General features: G+C 47.3%; 3 protein-coding genes across 6 annotated transcripts in view; 2 read left to right on the top strand and 1 right to left on the bottom strand.

The window, feature by feature from the left end:
- LOC125953426 (testin) overlaps positions 1–13875 on the top strand; it is a 266491-nt gene that overhangs the window by 152604 nt on the left and 100012 nt on the right. The window lies entirely within an intron of this gene.
- The window catches only part of LOC125953378 (unconventional myosin-XVIIIa), a 284199-nt gene that overhangs the window by 148233 nt on the left and 122091 nt on the right, over positions 1–13875 (bottom strand). The window lies entirely within an intron of this gene.
- LOC125953410 (ecdysone receptor) overlaps positions 1–13875 on the top strand; it is a 218702-nt gene that overhangs the window by 83659 nt on the left and 121168 nt on the right. For all 3 annotated transcript variants that reach the window (XM_049682989.1, XM_049682988.1, XM_049682987.1), the window contains exons 3-4: positions 4246–5753; positions 7600–7772. In XM_049682989.1, coding sequence (XP_049538946.1) covers positions 4828–5753; positions 7600–7772 — 1099 coding nt within the window. In that variant the 5' untranslated portion in view covers positions 4246–4827. The remainder of the gene's footprint in view (positions 1–4245; positions 5754–7599; positions 7773–13875) is intronic.

The following is a 13875-nucleotide window of genomic DNA, read 5'->3' on the forward strand; positions in this document are numbered from 1 at the left end:
AGATGTGGGCAAGTTTGGTGGTTTTATCAGGGAAAGTACCTGATTTCACTCTTTTTCGAATGTTTAAATGATTCATCTCTCTATTTAAGATCATTCGAGCGACCGAGTTGTATTTTACAGCGAGTGAGCACGGTCCAGGAACGCTAGCAAGCTCTTGTTCTAGGGCGGGTGGCAAGACCTACGGACCGAAACCATATTGAAACACTACGAAGAATTTTGAGAATATTTGCATAAACTTTAACTTTCGTACCACTTTTCGTGAATTTGAACTGTCGTAATACCATAGAAAAGCGAAAACTGCTCCGAAAAGAGCGTTCCCGAAGTAAACATCCCACCATCCCGTGAATGTCAAACTCTGAAGTTTTTTCTAAAATAAGATCGGGGATTTGTTCTGGATAAAGCTACCTGTCTTTTTAAAGTACCTTGGTTAAGCTTCCCTGCAGCACAACGTTTGTATTGTTTGGCGAAAGGCACGGCGTGCAAATTGTCGCAAGAAAAAATTCAAGAAAAGAAAAGAATTGTCGCAATTCTAGGTAGCGGAGTGGGGTGCGCGCGCCTGGCATGAAACTACCCGTAGCTGCAGTTCTATTATTCGAAATGTGGATAAGGTTATTTTCCGGAATCCACGCGAACTGATGGCGATGATTAAGTATACACATTCCATAGAAGCACCTCGTACCTCTACTTGAAAAATAAAACTCTCGACATCCACTTTTAAAACCCCGAGTTTTTATTACAAGACAATTTCGGAGTGTGCCTTTCGGGTAGGACAGGACTGACGGGACCAGACAGTATGGTGGTTGGTTGGGAAAATGAAACAAAATAAAACATACCTCATGTACGTACATAGCACACGGACACACACAACCGAGCACAGGGGATGGAAACACAGTGAGGTAGGTCGATGGAAACCGGTGCCTCGAGCTCGGGATCGGACTGCTGGTTGGTTCGTTTTCCTTTTTCCTTACTGTCTGACCGTCGTGCTGCTGCTGCTGCTGCTGCTGATTCTCGATGTTTCCTTGGAGGGCGTAAAAAGGAAAACGAGGAACGCGCGCGGCGCGCTTTCGCCCGCGCCCCTCGGTTATGTGTTCAAAGTACCGCATTGACCTAAATTCTTATGTATCCTTGCCTTGGGGCACTGTCTCGAAGAGGATGGGGAGCCAGCGCCTGCCTTTCGAGTCGGAGAGGAAGAATTCACCAGCTTGGAAATTGCGCCACCACCAACGGAAACCACCACACCGTCCGGGATGGGATGTGGGGACCATCGTCGTCGCGAAAAGGTCGATTTCGAGTGGAGGAAACGAAAAGAGAGCGAAGGGTGGTGGGGTTGTTCCGGCGCCACGGTTCTGCGCCACCGCCACTGAGCACTGAAGATACACTCTTTGGCTGATAAATTTTTCATGATTCCCATTAGGATCCCCGTTTGAAGGATCCGGTTCTGTTTGTCCAACTAGCTTCTGGCTGTTGGGGGTGGGGTTTTTTCTTCGCCGATTACGCTTCGCAGCTCTGGTGTGTGTAGTGAGAGTGTGGAGGAAAGGGAAACCATTTTGTCCGTTTTTTTTGTTTTGATCCGTGGAAACGGACAGTGCACCGTCTTGGATTGGACACTCCTTGGCCGGGGACGAGCTGGTCTGGTTGTTGTAAGCGTTGCTTGCATCGAATCGAAAAGATGAATTTCGCTTTCCGTTCCGTGGTGTCGCGCTCGCGTGGTGCACCCGGGTGTGTTGTATCTTTGCTCATTATTGGCACGGTTGGTTGAAATTGCGTGAAAAGTGTTTTGCTTTCTTTTCTCTCGCTCTCTTCACTCATTGGCCACTGGCATTTATGCGTCGGTGGAATGCAATGAATTTTGAATTTCGATTTATACAAGCCTCATTGGCACAGAAAGTGAAATTTAAATGGTCTAGTGCAAAGTAGTGTGTTTGCCCCCTTTCTTTCTGGTGCAAGGTTTTCGCTTTCTTTCTTCCCCAATCCTTCGCTTTGATGTAATTATCACTGGACCGATCGAAAGTGCGCTGCAGCGGCTCATTGCTGCACATCCAGCGATGCATCCATCCATCCAGCCATATCCAATGCTGCTGCACTTTCATCTAGATGCTATTTTCGGCTTCGACGCCCATCGCATTTTACTAGCTAGCTACTGATTAATCGCGCTATGCCGTTATCCCATAACATTAAAACGCGGGTGTATTGGCAAAGTAATAAGGGTATCATATGCGTAAAGATGTATACACAATATTTACCTTCTAAAGACCACTAGCGCAGCGGGTCAGTAGTGAGCCACTGGTGGATCGGATAAGACGGGCGCGAGAAGCGACTTCTTTCCTGGAAAGGGAAAACGTCACCTTTTTGTAATTGAGCAAATGTTTGTTTTCCGTTTCCCCCGTTGGAAAAACGGGGACCTGAAATGAAAGGACACCAGTTTTTCTCGATTATAAAACTGTTGTAAACAAGAGAAGGGAGTGTAACCGCAGAAACTTGCGTCACTGTGGCGACGTTACAAAACCAAATCGAACAAAGGACACCACTTGCAGCATCCTGATGCCCATCCTTGAGATAGCTTCCCTTCGGGCACAAGGTGCAAGGGCGTGTGAGGTAATGAATGAAAGCGAATTGACATACGGGGCCTGGCCTCGGTATAGCTGGCTGGAGTCGCCTCCGGTTAGGAGCAGGATTTTGTTTCCTTTCCATGGTTTTTTTTTCCACCAGCAGCGCGTTCAGATATGTTTTTGAGAGCGAGTGTGGTAGAGTGTCTTATGTACAGGAATAACGCCACGCAATCCGGACACAGGTTTAATGGCCTCCACTCTTCCGACGAGAAAGGGAGGCAGAGGATGTCACGCAAGAAGGGGAGGAGGGGAATCCAATTCCCACATTCAGTGTCATCGTCATCGCGCTCGCCTCGATCTCGATGCCACTCACCACCAACACTCATAAACACTTTCGATCGATTTTTCTCATCCAACCAACCACCCTTTTACCACCCACCGTGCGGTGCTCAACTCGTGCCGAATCGTGAGTCCCACCGACGCCCAGGCCGCCGAGTGGTATGTGTGAGAGCATCATGATCTATTGATTCGCGCGTCCTGGCACAGGACAGGACCTACACCAACAATATAGACGGCTATACACGCGGCACAGAACCAACACACCGAGAGCAAGGCAGACAGTGGCGCCTTCCTATCCTTGCACTTGGCATTCGTGGGCCACGTTTTTCCTCGCCTCGTCCCGGTTTTTGGTGCTTTTCCTCCACTGACGTCTGTTTGTTTGTTCCGTTGGCCCAGACCATGAGGTGCAGGCCTGGTGGTCTGGTGGTCTGGTGGGTGGTGGTAGTTTGCCATTCCTTTGTTCCTAGGCACGCTTCCACGTACCCGACAGTGCACATTCTTGCCCGGGGATTGTCAATAAGAGTTTTAGACGTTTTCAATTCTTTTGTTTGTTTTTCGGTCCACCATTCTAAAGGAAAATTTTCCGAACCCATTTTTCGTCATTTTCTTCTCGCCCGACTTGCGGCACGATGGCATATCATCGGTTGGCTGCTAATGCCAATGCAGTGTGTCCTTTATGGTTTAGCTGCGATTGTGCAATGGCTGGTAAAATGTCTTTCCAGCGGAAAAACTTTCCCCCATCCCCGGGGGCATGATGGCACCACGGATTTGCATAAATGGGGGAAAGGGCTTAGTGGAAGTTTTATGCGCCACCAGTTTTATCGCCACGGAAGCTTGCAGTTTAATGCAAGTCTTGTTATGTGTTGATATGAACCGAGGACTGAAAGGATATCATTTTTTATGTTTATTTTAACTGTGATTAGTTGGCGCAAAGCTGCAGCATTTTAAGGATATTTGTTTAGATTTATTTAAAACGCGAAAGAGATTACTTTACACATGAACATTTCGACTATTATTAGTCACTGTTTATGATTTAATTTATGGTTTACACGTTAAAAAAATTACTTTTCAATTTCAATTCTATTGCTTTTTTCTGTTTAGTTATTCTATTGGTGGTCGTACAGAAAAATAGATTGCTAATATCCGTTATCTAATTTGATGGCTTCATGACTAAAGATTCGAATAATTGATTTTTTGTCGATATCGTTCTCTCCTGATGCTTTCAGAAGGTTATAGCATTCGTTGCTACACAATAAATGTGAATTGAGTTACTTAATGCTCAATGCATCAATACTTTGAAGAAATCTACATCTTGCTAGCTAAATCTAATCATTCCCCTTCGTTCTTTTCATTGCAGATCCTTCCTCCTAACGGGCAGCACTAGTACCATCGCCCTGCCACCAGTTCTGTCATGCTGTGCGCCACCAACGAAACGATGACTCGTTTCGACATGACAACGGTCCGTTCGATAACCAGCATCCAGCACGGTCCCTCGATTCTGGTCAGCCCATGGAGGCGGATGCTCCTCCTAAGCCCAGCACCACTACATGACACACCATAGAATCTGACGAGATCCATGGCGAGTGAAGCTCGCGACAAATGTGCAATAGAAGGCAGTGGTAGCATTTATAGCAATGCATCCTCTCCCCGGATAACCTATCTCCGTTCGGCGGGTTGATATTATGTTTTGCCACGGAACGGCAAAGTAGTGTGCGCGCGAACATTGCGTAAGGACTCCCGCAGGACTCCTCTCCCGGAATCTCTCTAGTCGTTAAGAATCTTCCGTTTTTGTGTTTGTGTTTTGATGTAAAGCGGAGTGTATTTGCGTGTGCGTGTGTGTGAAAAGAACAGACCATTTCGTGCATGTGTGCGTGCGTGCGTGTGTAGTAGCACGCCGATTTTCCTCCTTCTCCTTCTCCCTTTGACTGTCCAGTTGGTCATGTACCGTGTTAATATTGTCAGCGCAAATCCGAGCGTGACCGCGAGTAGCAGTAGTAGCAGTAGTAGCAGCAGCAGCAGCAGCAGTGGAAGTGGAAGCGGGATTACCGTCACTAGCAACCTTATCGTGCAGCAACCACGGACGGCGCAGATCCTGGGCATTACTGGAGGGAACGTCAGCACGATCCTAACCGGTGGACAGCAACAGTCAGCGTCGGTGGTCGGTACTAGCCTTCCCATCGGAACGGTCGTGAGCATTCAGCCATCCCAGCCGCAAACGTCACAGCAGCAACAGCAACAGCAACAGCTGCAACAGCAGTTACCTCAAGCAACCCAGGTCGTTCCGGCGACGATCATCGGACTGACGGCCGGTACGCTGAGCGCACTGAATGCGGCGAATGCGACACATCGCATCGCGGCGGGCCCGATCGGAAGCTGCACGATCGGTGGGCTAGCGAGTGGTGGGGCCACGATCACGCCCGTTGTCACCGGTGGTGGTACCGTTGCCACCTCGAGCCATCAGCTGCTGAAGGCGGCTGCAGCGGCAGCGGCCGCTGCCGGCAACAACAACAGCATCAGCATCCTCAAGATCGGTGATGACATCATGCTGAAAGCGGTCAAGGTGGAACCGCTACCAAGTGGTGATACCGGTGGTCCTCCTGCTGTTGCTGTTGCTGGTTCAGCAGGAACTACTGCTACGATCGTCCCGATGACTACCACAACCGGCAGTACGAATGCCGGCGCTGCCACCAGCGGAAGTAGTGGCCCAAGTGTGGCCACTACGGTGGCGAGCGCAACGGTTCCTGCTGCCAACACCAACACCACCACCCTTACCGTGACGACTGTGCTGCCGGCCGCTGGCAGTACAGGCAGCAGCAACAACAACAACGGCCACATCGTGATCGGAAGCAAGCGAAAGCATGAGAGGTAAGACTCGATCATCGGATCGATCAGGATCATTTATCGTTAGCAAATTGTTTAGATAATTTGAATGCGCGGCTCTGTTGCTGATTTAGCATTTAGTTTGCTAAGAATTTGACATTACAGTTGACATATCCTGGACAATGCGTGTAGACTGTACCAAATGTATTTAGAATCATTTGAGCTGATACTTAGAGCTGAAATTCTAATATGGGAAAAACTCTCCCAAAATTCGCAAATAATTCTTGAGGACCTAATTGATAATAAGCAAACACGAGTTGTTTTCTAACAGCTGGTAGTTGTATTTACATTTAAAACATTTTTTAAAATAGACCAACAGTTTTTCACAGCTCGCCCGCCGGCGCGCGCGACGAGTTCATTTGTTTACCGAAAACCTAATTAGTCATGGAATGGCATGAGAATTAGTCCAAGGCTTCCAGGCAGCTTCGCTGTGCAGGACCGTCAATTAGACGGACATAACCACAGACAACACCGCCTGGGAGAGGGATAGGATAACAGACAGAGCGGAGAAAGCGACAACAACCGTCACACCGTCTGGCTGGCTGGGTGGCTGCTTGGCGCTCGCGATAGAAAAGAACCGCCTATACACAACCGCCGTTCTCTTGTTTGTCTGGTCTGGTCTGGTCTGGTGTGTGGCGTGACGTGTTTGCCAGACGCGCCCGCCCGACGTTTTGACCTATTTTGGATGAATGTATGTGCTCCATGTCGTCCCCCCTTTGCCACGACGGGTCCCATGCCTGGTAATCGGATCTCGTCGCATGTTCCGTTCTTTTTCTTTCTTTTTTTTAGTGGTCTCTGGTATGTCGAAACGGCACGTTTTGGCGAAGGAGTAGACGCTTCGTTGGATAGATATAGGAAATCCAATTTGGACGCTCGAATGCTGCCCAATTAGCTCGAGAGCACCTGGGCCATTGTATCGATCGATTTGGGTTCTTGTTTTTTTTTTTGGCAGCCGGCAACAGTGCAGGATGAGGAACGGTGATACTAGAATGCAATGCCAAACCATGTCTTTCTCCAGACACAAAGGATATGCATCGGTGGCTTCTTATCATCATAAAAACCTCAGACAGTTCCTTTTTTTTGTTCTGTCGCGCTGATTACAAGCCCGATAACGGTCTGTTGAGAGAGAGAGAGATAGAGGTTAGCGATTATGACCTCGTTTGTGGCTTCGTTGTTGTCATGGATCCAGTTCAAGGCCATCGATAAGCATGATTTCTATATTGCGTTCGGATGACAAATAGGAATCTGTTGAATCACAACCGGAAGCCACCATCCGCGATAATTGTTGATAGGTCAAGCGTCTGTCTGTCGTACCAATGATAAAAGAATGATGAGCCAGTACGTGGCCACTACCGGCCTATGTCCAGACAAGAAATCGATCTAGACTGGAACCAGACGGACAAAAAGTGGCCCATCAGGACCGGCCGGGGCCGCTCCGTCTGTCTGCCCTTCTGTTTGTAGCACACCAGCAAATAATGAGTACCCCTAGGGATCCTCGCATCGCATCCATACTGGAGGCTATCTTCCTCCTCACTTTTGGCGACTACCTTGGGGACTGCTCGTTATCCCAATTTTCCACGGCGGATGATGAGGCTAAATTGCGCTTCCGAAGGTCTCGATTTATCGCTTAGGGAGGGCAGTAGATCCGCCACGCCAGCCGGCCGGCAAGGCCGTGACGTGAATGCTCTTTGTTTCGTACGGTAATCGTGTTGCGGTTCGCATTAGATCGATCTTCAACCGCTACTCTCTTCATATGTGTTGGTAGTAATGCATCTTATTAATGATATCACATTAACATCATCGTTCTTTTGTTCTTTTTCCCATCACACAGCACCGAAGAGTGGATATCCTCACCTAGTCCGGGTAGTGTGCAAGGATCGGCACCGCCACTGAGCCCTTCGCCGGGCTCACAAAGTCACACCTACACCACCACCATGTCGAACGGTTACTCGTCACCGATGTCCACCGGCAGCTACGATCCGTACAGTCCAAACGGCAAAATGGGTAAGTACACGGAACTTTTCATCTGTTCCTTTTATAATGTTACTAGTTGACCCCGCAAACTTCATTCTGCCCCTCGACTCTTCAAGCCTCCTTGAATTTCATCTGCGCAATCCTATACTTGATCTTCTAATTATTCGCAATTTTTGTTCTATCCACAATAATCGCCAAACTAAAACCACTTGACGAATCTCCGTTGCAAAACACAGTCGCGAATCAACCAATCCATCCTTGGTTTGTACAAACCAAGCGTTATTTGCTCTGATGGGTACAGAAAATAAAAGTACTGCAGTAGGCGATGATGATAAAATTAGAGTAAGAATATCGAATTCATCGAAGTATGCATTGGAGCTGAAAGGTTGTCATCCAATGTTTTGAAATAATATGAAATCAAGTAGGCTGTGAAGTGGAAAGCCAGTACAAAAAAGAGTTTCAATTTGCCATAAAAGGACAAAACATTCTCAACATTTCTCAACGTATAAATCATATCATATAATTCATAGCGCCAAGAATGAGCGAAATCGGCCCATCCGTTCTCAAGTTATGGGCGTTCGAAAGTACGCAACTTTCATTTATATATATAGAAGAAGAAAAATAATTTGTTGTATCCTCTGATCCCCAAGCGCGATCGACCTGAGCTGGAATGCAAAGTATTTTTGCATATAACATCAACAATTAGCATGACATACCTTACAAATTCTGTCTAAATCTAAGATAAAGTAAGGATAAAAAATTGTATAACGGATTTTTTATTTTAAAAAAATTATAAAGTCGTCGCTCACTGAAAAGTAGGTTTCAAATACTGACTTTGTATTTGGCGCTACTGACAACAGAGCAGGTATTTGCCCTGGCACAACAATGTTCTGACAATGTCAACCATAAAATAGTTGTCCATCAGGACTCACTCGCCACAAGCGGGGACAAGCGGACCTATGAACTTTGTATCCCATCCTTTTTGGTTCATTAAGGAACACGCGCTGCTCAACAACAATGTCCGGTCCCGCAACCGCACACAACACAACAACGCTGTTGACCGTCGTTCGTGGTGGTGGTGGTGCTATTTTCATTTACCGCTTAACACTGCCACCGGTTCTGCCACGAGCTGGCCTGTGGCCACCCGTGCAAATAAAGGGAAGAATTTCGGAATTTGCGTCGCCACATTGTTGCAGAATTGGTTCAAGCATTTCGCCAACCGTTCTACCGGGAAATGAGCTCGGGCCGCTTCACTGCACTCGAAACAGTTGTTGATGTGTGCTTTCAATTAACCAGGGGCTTTATTGGTGTTAAGAGAAAACTGGAAATAAAAATCGTTAAAATAATAGAGCAGCAATAGCGAGCCACCAAACCGGGCAGCACAACACCACAGGACAGTGTTCCGTGACCGGGGACCATCACCAGCACCAGAGTAGCTAGTAGCAACACGCTCCTGGTTTGCTGCGGCAAACCTTCTCCTGTTCTCCAGTTAAACCTCTGGAGGAAAAGGCACGATTTTCAAAGAACTTTGCGAACGCTCACGCGCGCGTTCGACACACACTACACCGTGGCCTTGTTCTTATGCTGCTGCTGCTGCTGCTGTTGCGAGGTGGTCAACAGCGGGATGCCATTATGCTAACGAGTGGCAATCGGAACGACGACGGACGATCTGCATCGGTTTTTAGATAATATCTTCAACACAAAACGTCACGTCACGACGTCTCCGTCTCCATGTCCGTCTGTCTGTTGTGGGTTTCAGTTTGAATTTGCCTCTTTTGAATGGATTTGCCATTAATACAGTATCCATCTGGCTGGCTGGCCAGCATCCCATCCTTAATAATTCCATCCATCCGCTCCAAGGTCTGCTGCAACCTTGGTTGGGGGGAGGTAGTCCGGCGTGCACTGCACAGCTGACAACCGCTAATCCATAGTAACTGTAACGAAGTCACGACTTTCCTTGGCCCTGGCAGAAGCGGAAAGCGTGCCTGCAGCGCTGCTGCTTGATGCTGGATGTTGGCTTCCGACTGTCCAATCCAGCAAACTACTTCAACCTTGAACTTTTGCTAGTTCTCCTCGATGGTTCTCGGCTCGGCGACCAAGACACTGGCTGGTGGCTGAGAAGTGCTCGTTTGAATTCGTTCACGTGTTTCTGAAATTAGAGTGACGTGCGGCGGCGCCTCATTTCCTGTCGCGAAAGTGGCCAACCATCAATGCTGCTGCTGCTGCTGCTGCTGGACCACTTTCGCGCTCATTGTGCTAATGAGTCGTGCGGTGCCCATTTCCAACGCAGTTTGCAGTGTCTGGCGCGGCATGAATCTTATGCTGCCTGCCATCCACATAGAGAAGGCACATAGAAAAGTGAAACAACGTCTTCGTCGTCGTCAGTCCGATGGTTGCAAAATGGAAATGGAAAAACATTTCTTTCACTTTTCGCGTGCCACAACAGTCAGACTACACAGCAGCAGCAGCAGTGTGGTCTGGTGCTCTTAATTCATCATTTCACTCGCCAATAATCTAGTGCGCACGTGTACCTGTCCGTGTGTGTGTGTGTGTGTGTGAGGTGGTTCCGTTGGATGAATCTCTAACGCGAATGACGATGGTGTAGCAAGGGATCGACAGCGATGCAGGAACGGGGGGGAGGACGCGCATTTTCTACTCCAATTAAAAACGAAACCTGCGGCGGCGGCGGCGGTATCGTCGTTGTTTGCTCCAGTTTTCCTGTCGGAGCGATCGTACGAGTACGAGATCTTCATTATCAATAAATGCAAAGACGGTGCAACTCTTAACATGGTGCAGCAAGATCGAGATCATGGTGAGGAAAAAAACGAAACATCGCAACATGATGCTAAGGGAGTAACAATCCATCCATAATCAGTGGGAGGTGTAGAGGGTGTCGCTGGAATGGAATCATTACCGGATCAAATCGTAGCGCAAGGGAGACATAGAGAGAGTACATTTGGTGAATGTACTTCACGTAGAAAATTGCGATATACCTTTCACTGACAAGGGTGTGCCCTTCGAGGAGAGCAACACACGAACCAGATTGCGAAGAAATTGCGGGAAGACGCAATCAAGGGCAGACATCAGCATCAGGGGTGTAACAGTGACTTGAAAAGTGATAGAAACTAAGGCAGAAGCGATATGCGAGTGTCGATTGTAGTGTCTCCATCCCAGCGAGACCTGTCTTGTTTTGCGCTTTTCCCCTATATCTTCTCCAATCGCATCGGTTCTTCTTCCTCTTATTCATGTTCGTACTGCTTGTGTGTGTGACAGATAATTGTCGAGGACAATCCACGGATCACACTTCAAAACCGGGGCACTCTAGGGTAGAACTGTCGTGGCGGTGCTCTAGCTGCGTTCAACCGTCAAACCGGAATAGCCGGTTGGGGGGACGTCTTCCACAATCTCCCTTCTGTCGCCACTTTCTGGTCCCGGCGTTCGAAGAAGTCTCTCTCTCTCAGCAGCCAGCCTCCCTTTTTTATGGCACTCGTGGATGCCTTCGCCTTTTGTATAATAATTGCAACAAATAGCTGCTGCACTGTTGCAATAGTTTGTTGCAATTATCAATTAAACTAAATGACACTCTCCGGTGTGCTGGTGGTATTCATCGTTGGCCGTGCTGCATTCTGTGCTGCAAAGTTATGTTGCCGCGCCCAGCCACGAGTTGCTGCATGGGACCTGTTGCGGGCCTTTTACTCCAACGTTGGAGAACATCAAGACAGTGAAGACAGAGTGTAAGCTCTGCAGAAGAACAAAGGCAATGGTCGAAAACCGTAAACTTTTGACAAAATTTATTCATCTTTCATGTTAAATGGATAAGAGAATTCAAAGGCGAAAAACCCCTCGTTAGTTACAATGCCGGAGGCACCAAAGCGTTGCTACTACATTATGTACCAATGGTCCGGGTGGTCCCTTCCCCATTTATGTATTTCACGTCTGCACGTCTACGGTTACCCCAGGTCGTGGCGTTCAACGATTCGTCCTTCACGAGTCATCCCAAGGACACACGGGTTCACGTTCACGTTTCTTCAGCAGAATTTTTCGACAAACTGACTGTCTGGTTGGTGGATGTGGTGCTTTCTCTTTCGTTCTTTTGTAACCCCCCCTTCCACCTTCCCCCCCTGGGGTGTATCCACGGTTCCGTTACCATCTCACATTCCAGGGAAAGTCTTCTTCCTTCCTTCCTTCCTCCACCCAAAAACGCGGCGCATTTCGTAATCGCCTTAGGGTGGGTGGTGTGGTCTGGTGGTGGAGGAAAGTTGAGTTGAATTTTCGCTCGAACGGAGAACAACCGCAGAGTCGCCTCCCCCCTCCGAAGGAAATATCGCAGAACGAGCATATAACCGTTCGAGAGATCCACGTCCATCGACGAGCGGGGGGGTTAACTAAGGGCATCGTGTCCTAGGTCGTTCAATTCGCGTGCCCGTACGAGACGGAGAAAGTGTGGAACCCCTGGAGGAGGGCGAGGCAACCCCACTTGCTGGGTTGTGTTGCTGGGTGGCTGGTATTTACTGTCACAAGGACGTACGAGAACGAGATAGCATAGCATGGGGCGGTCGGGTCCGGTGGCGGCAATAAGCGAAAAACCGAAAATATACTTTGCTCTCGCCGTCAGTGAGGTAGGTTATAGGTGTTTCTCTTCTAGTGCTGTTGCTGTTGCCGCCTGCTCCCTTTTATTTATCATCCACGCAGACGATGAGCTGTGCTTTGGCGACGGCAACGGCGACTGGAATGGACCTGGACCTGGGCCACGAACACGAACACCGTACAACCTTCGGAAAGGTCACTCAACCTCGGGGATTGCGCGACACCACACGCGTACCGCGCCCTTTAATGTTGGCCCAGGCAGGGGCTGTAGTGGTGGTGTACGTGCGCTATTTTATCTACTCTGCCCTGAAAGAAGGGCTGAGAGGGCTGTGGCGAGGTTGCAAATTAATGAAGTTAAAAAAGGATCCAGTACACGCTCCTCCAGGGCGGGGATGACGTCAAACAAACCGTATCAGTGTGAAGTGGGCGCCCTTTGGCGGATCCACCGCTCCGGTTGGGTTTTTATAATCTTTTTCAATGTATTTCACGTTGTATTCCAACGGCGTCGCGCAGGTGAAACTGTATTTCAATTGACAAAACAGATCGTTATGATCTCGTTGGGTTCATGTTGTTATCGAACTTTTAGTTTTGAGTTCATGCCACGCGAACATATCATATAATTTGATGGAGATGTCGAGGCTGCTTTCGTTTGATTATGCGTGTTTGAAATTAATGTCAAAATTTCTTCTCAAAGAAAAGGTAAATGCATTCAAATTTATTTTTTCAAAATAATGCCATATTAACCTACAACTTTTCAAGAATATTTGACTCTATTTAGGAGAAGATTTGATCAAAACTACGTTCATGGCATCTAAGCTAGAAAGAAAAGTTTGCAAAAATTTACTTTTTGCCGTGCCCATCGTAGACACGTGCCGGGTCATCAGAAATATACAAATCAATATTCTTTTATTAGACTATAAGTTTATCCTGGTTGCCCCGTCGAGTTTTTGTTAAATTTCTAATTTTTCGATTTTTGGGAGATTTTTTAAGTTGGAAAAGTTATACTTTTTTCGATGTTGACGCATACAACGAGCTTTGCATAATTATTTTTAAAAAATATCAACAATTTTTATAACATCTCGACAGGACTACCTGGCAAATAGTGCACAGATTATGTGTTCAAAATTTCAAATCAATCGGTCAAGTAGTTTTCATGCTACGATAGGCACCGGCTTTGAGAACGTTTGTTTTGGGAAACGCGATTCAAAGTTGCGAGATGCTTTGAGACAAGTATGACTCTTTTCTTCAAAATTCAATATCTTTGTCAGTTTTCGAATATGCTAAGAAATAAAATAAAATACCGATAAAATCGGATTCATGAAAGTAATTATTAAGTTGATGTCATTTACTAGTACGATAACCACTGAACCGATGCTTATATGAGTTTCTAGTACCTTTAGGTACCAGTTAGCATTATTTGGTTTGGTTGAAACTTAATTCTTAATCAACAAATATTTCATGGAAACCCGTTTTTGGTTAATCCAAACGAACCAACATTAGCTCAATGAGTTCGATTTGATTATCACGAACAACATGGTAGCCACCC

The sequence above is a fragment of the Anopheles darlingi genome, chromosome 3 (genome assembly GCF_943734745.1).
Source record: "Anopheles darlingi chromosome 3, idAnoDarlMG_H_01, whole genome shotgun sequence".
Taxonomy (NCBI): Eukaryota; Metazoa; Arthropoda; class Insecta; order Diptera; family Culicidae; genus Anopheles; species Anopheles darlingi.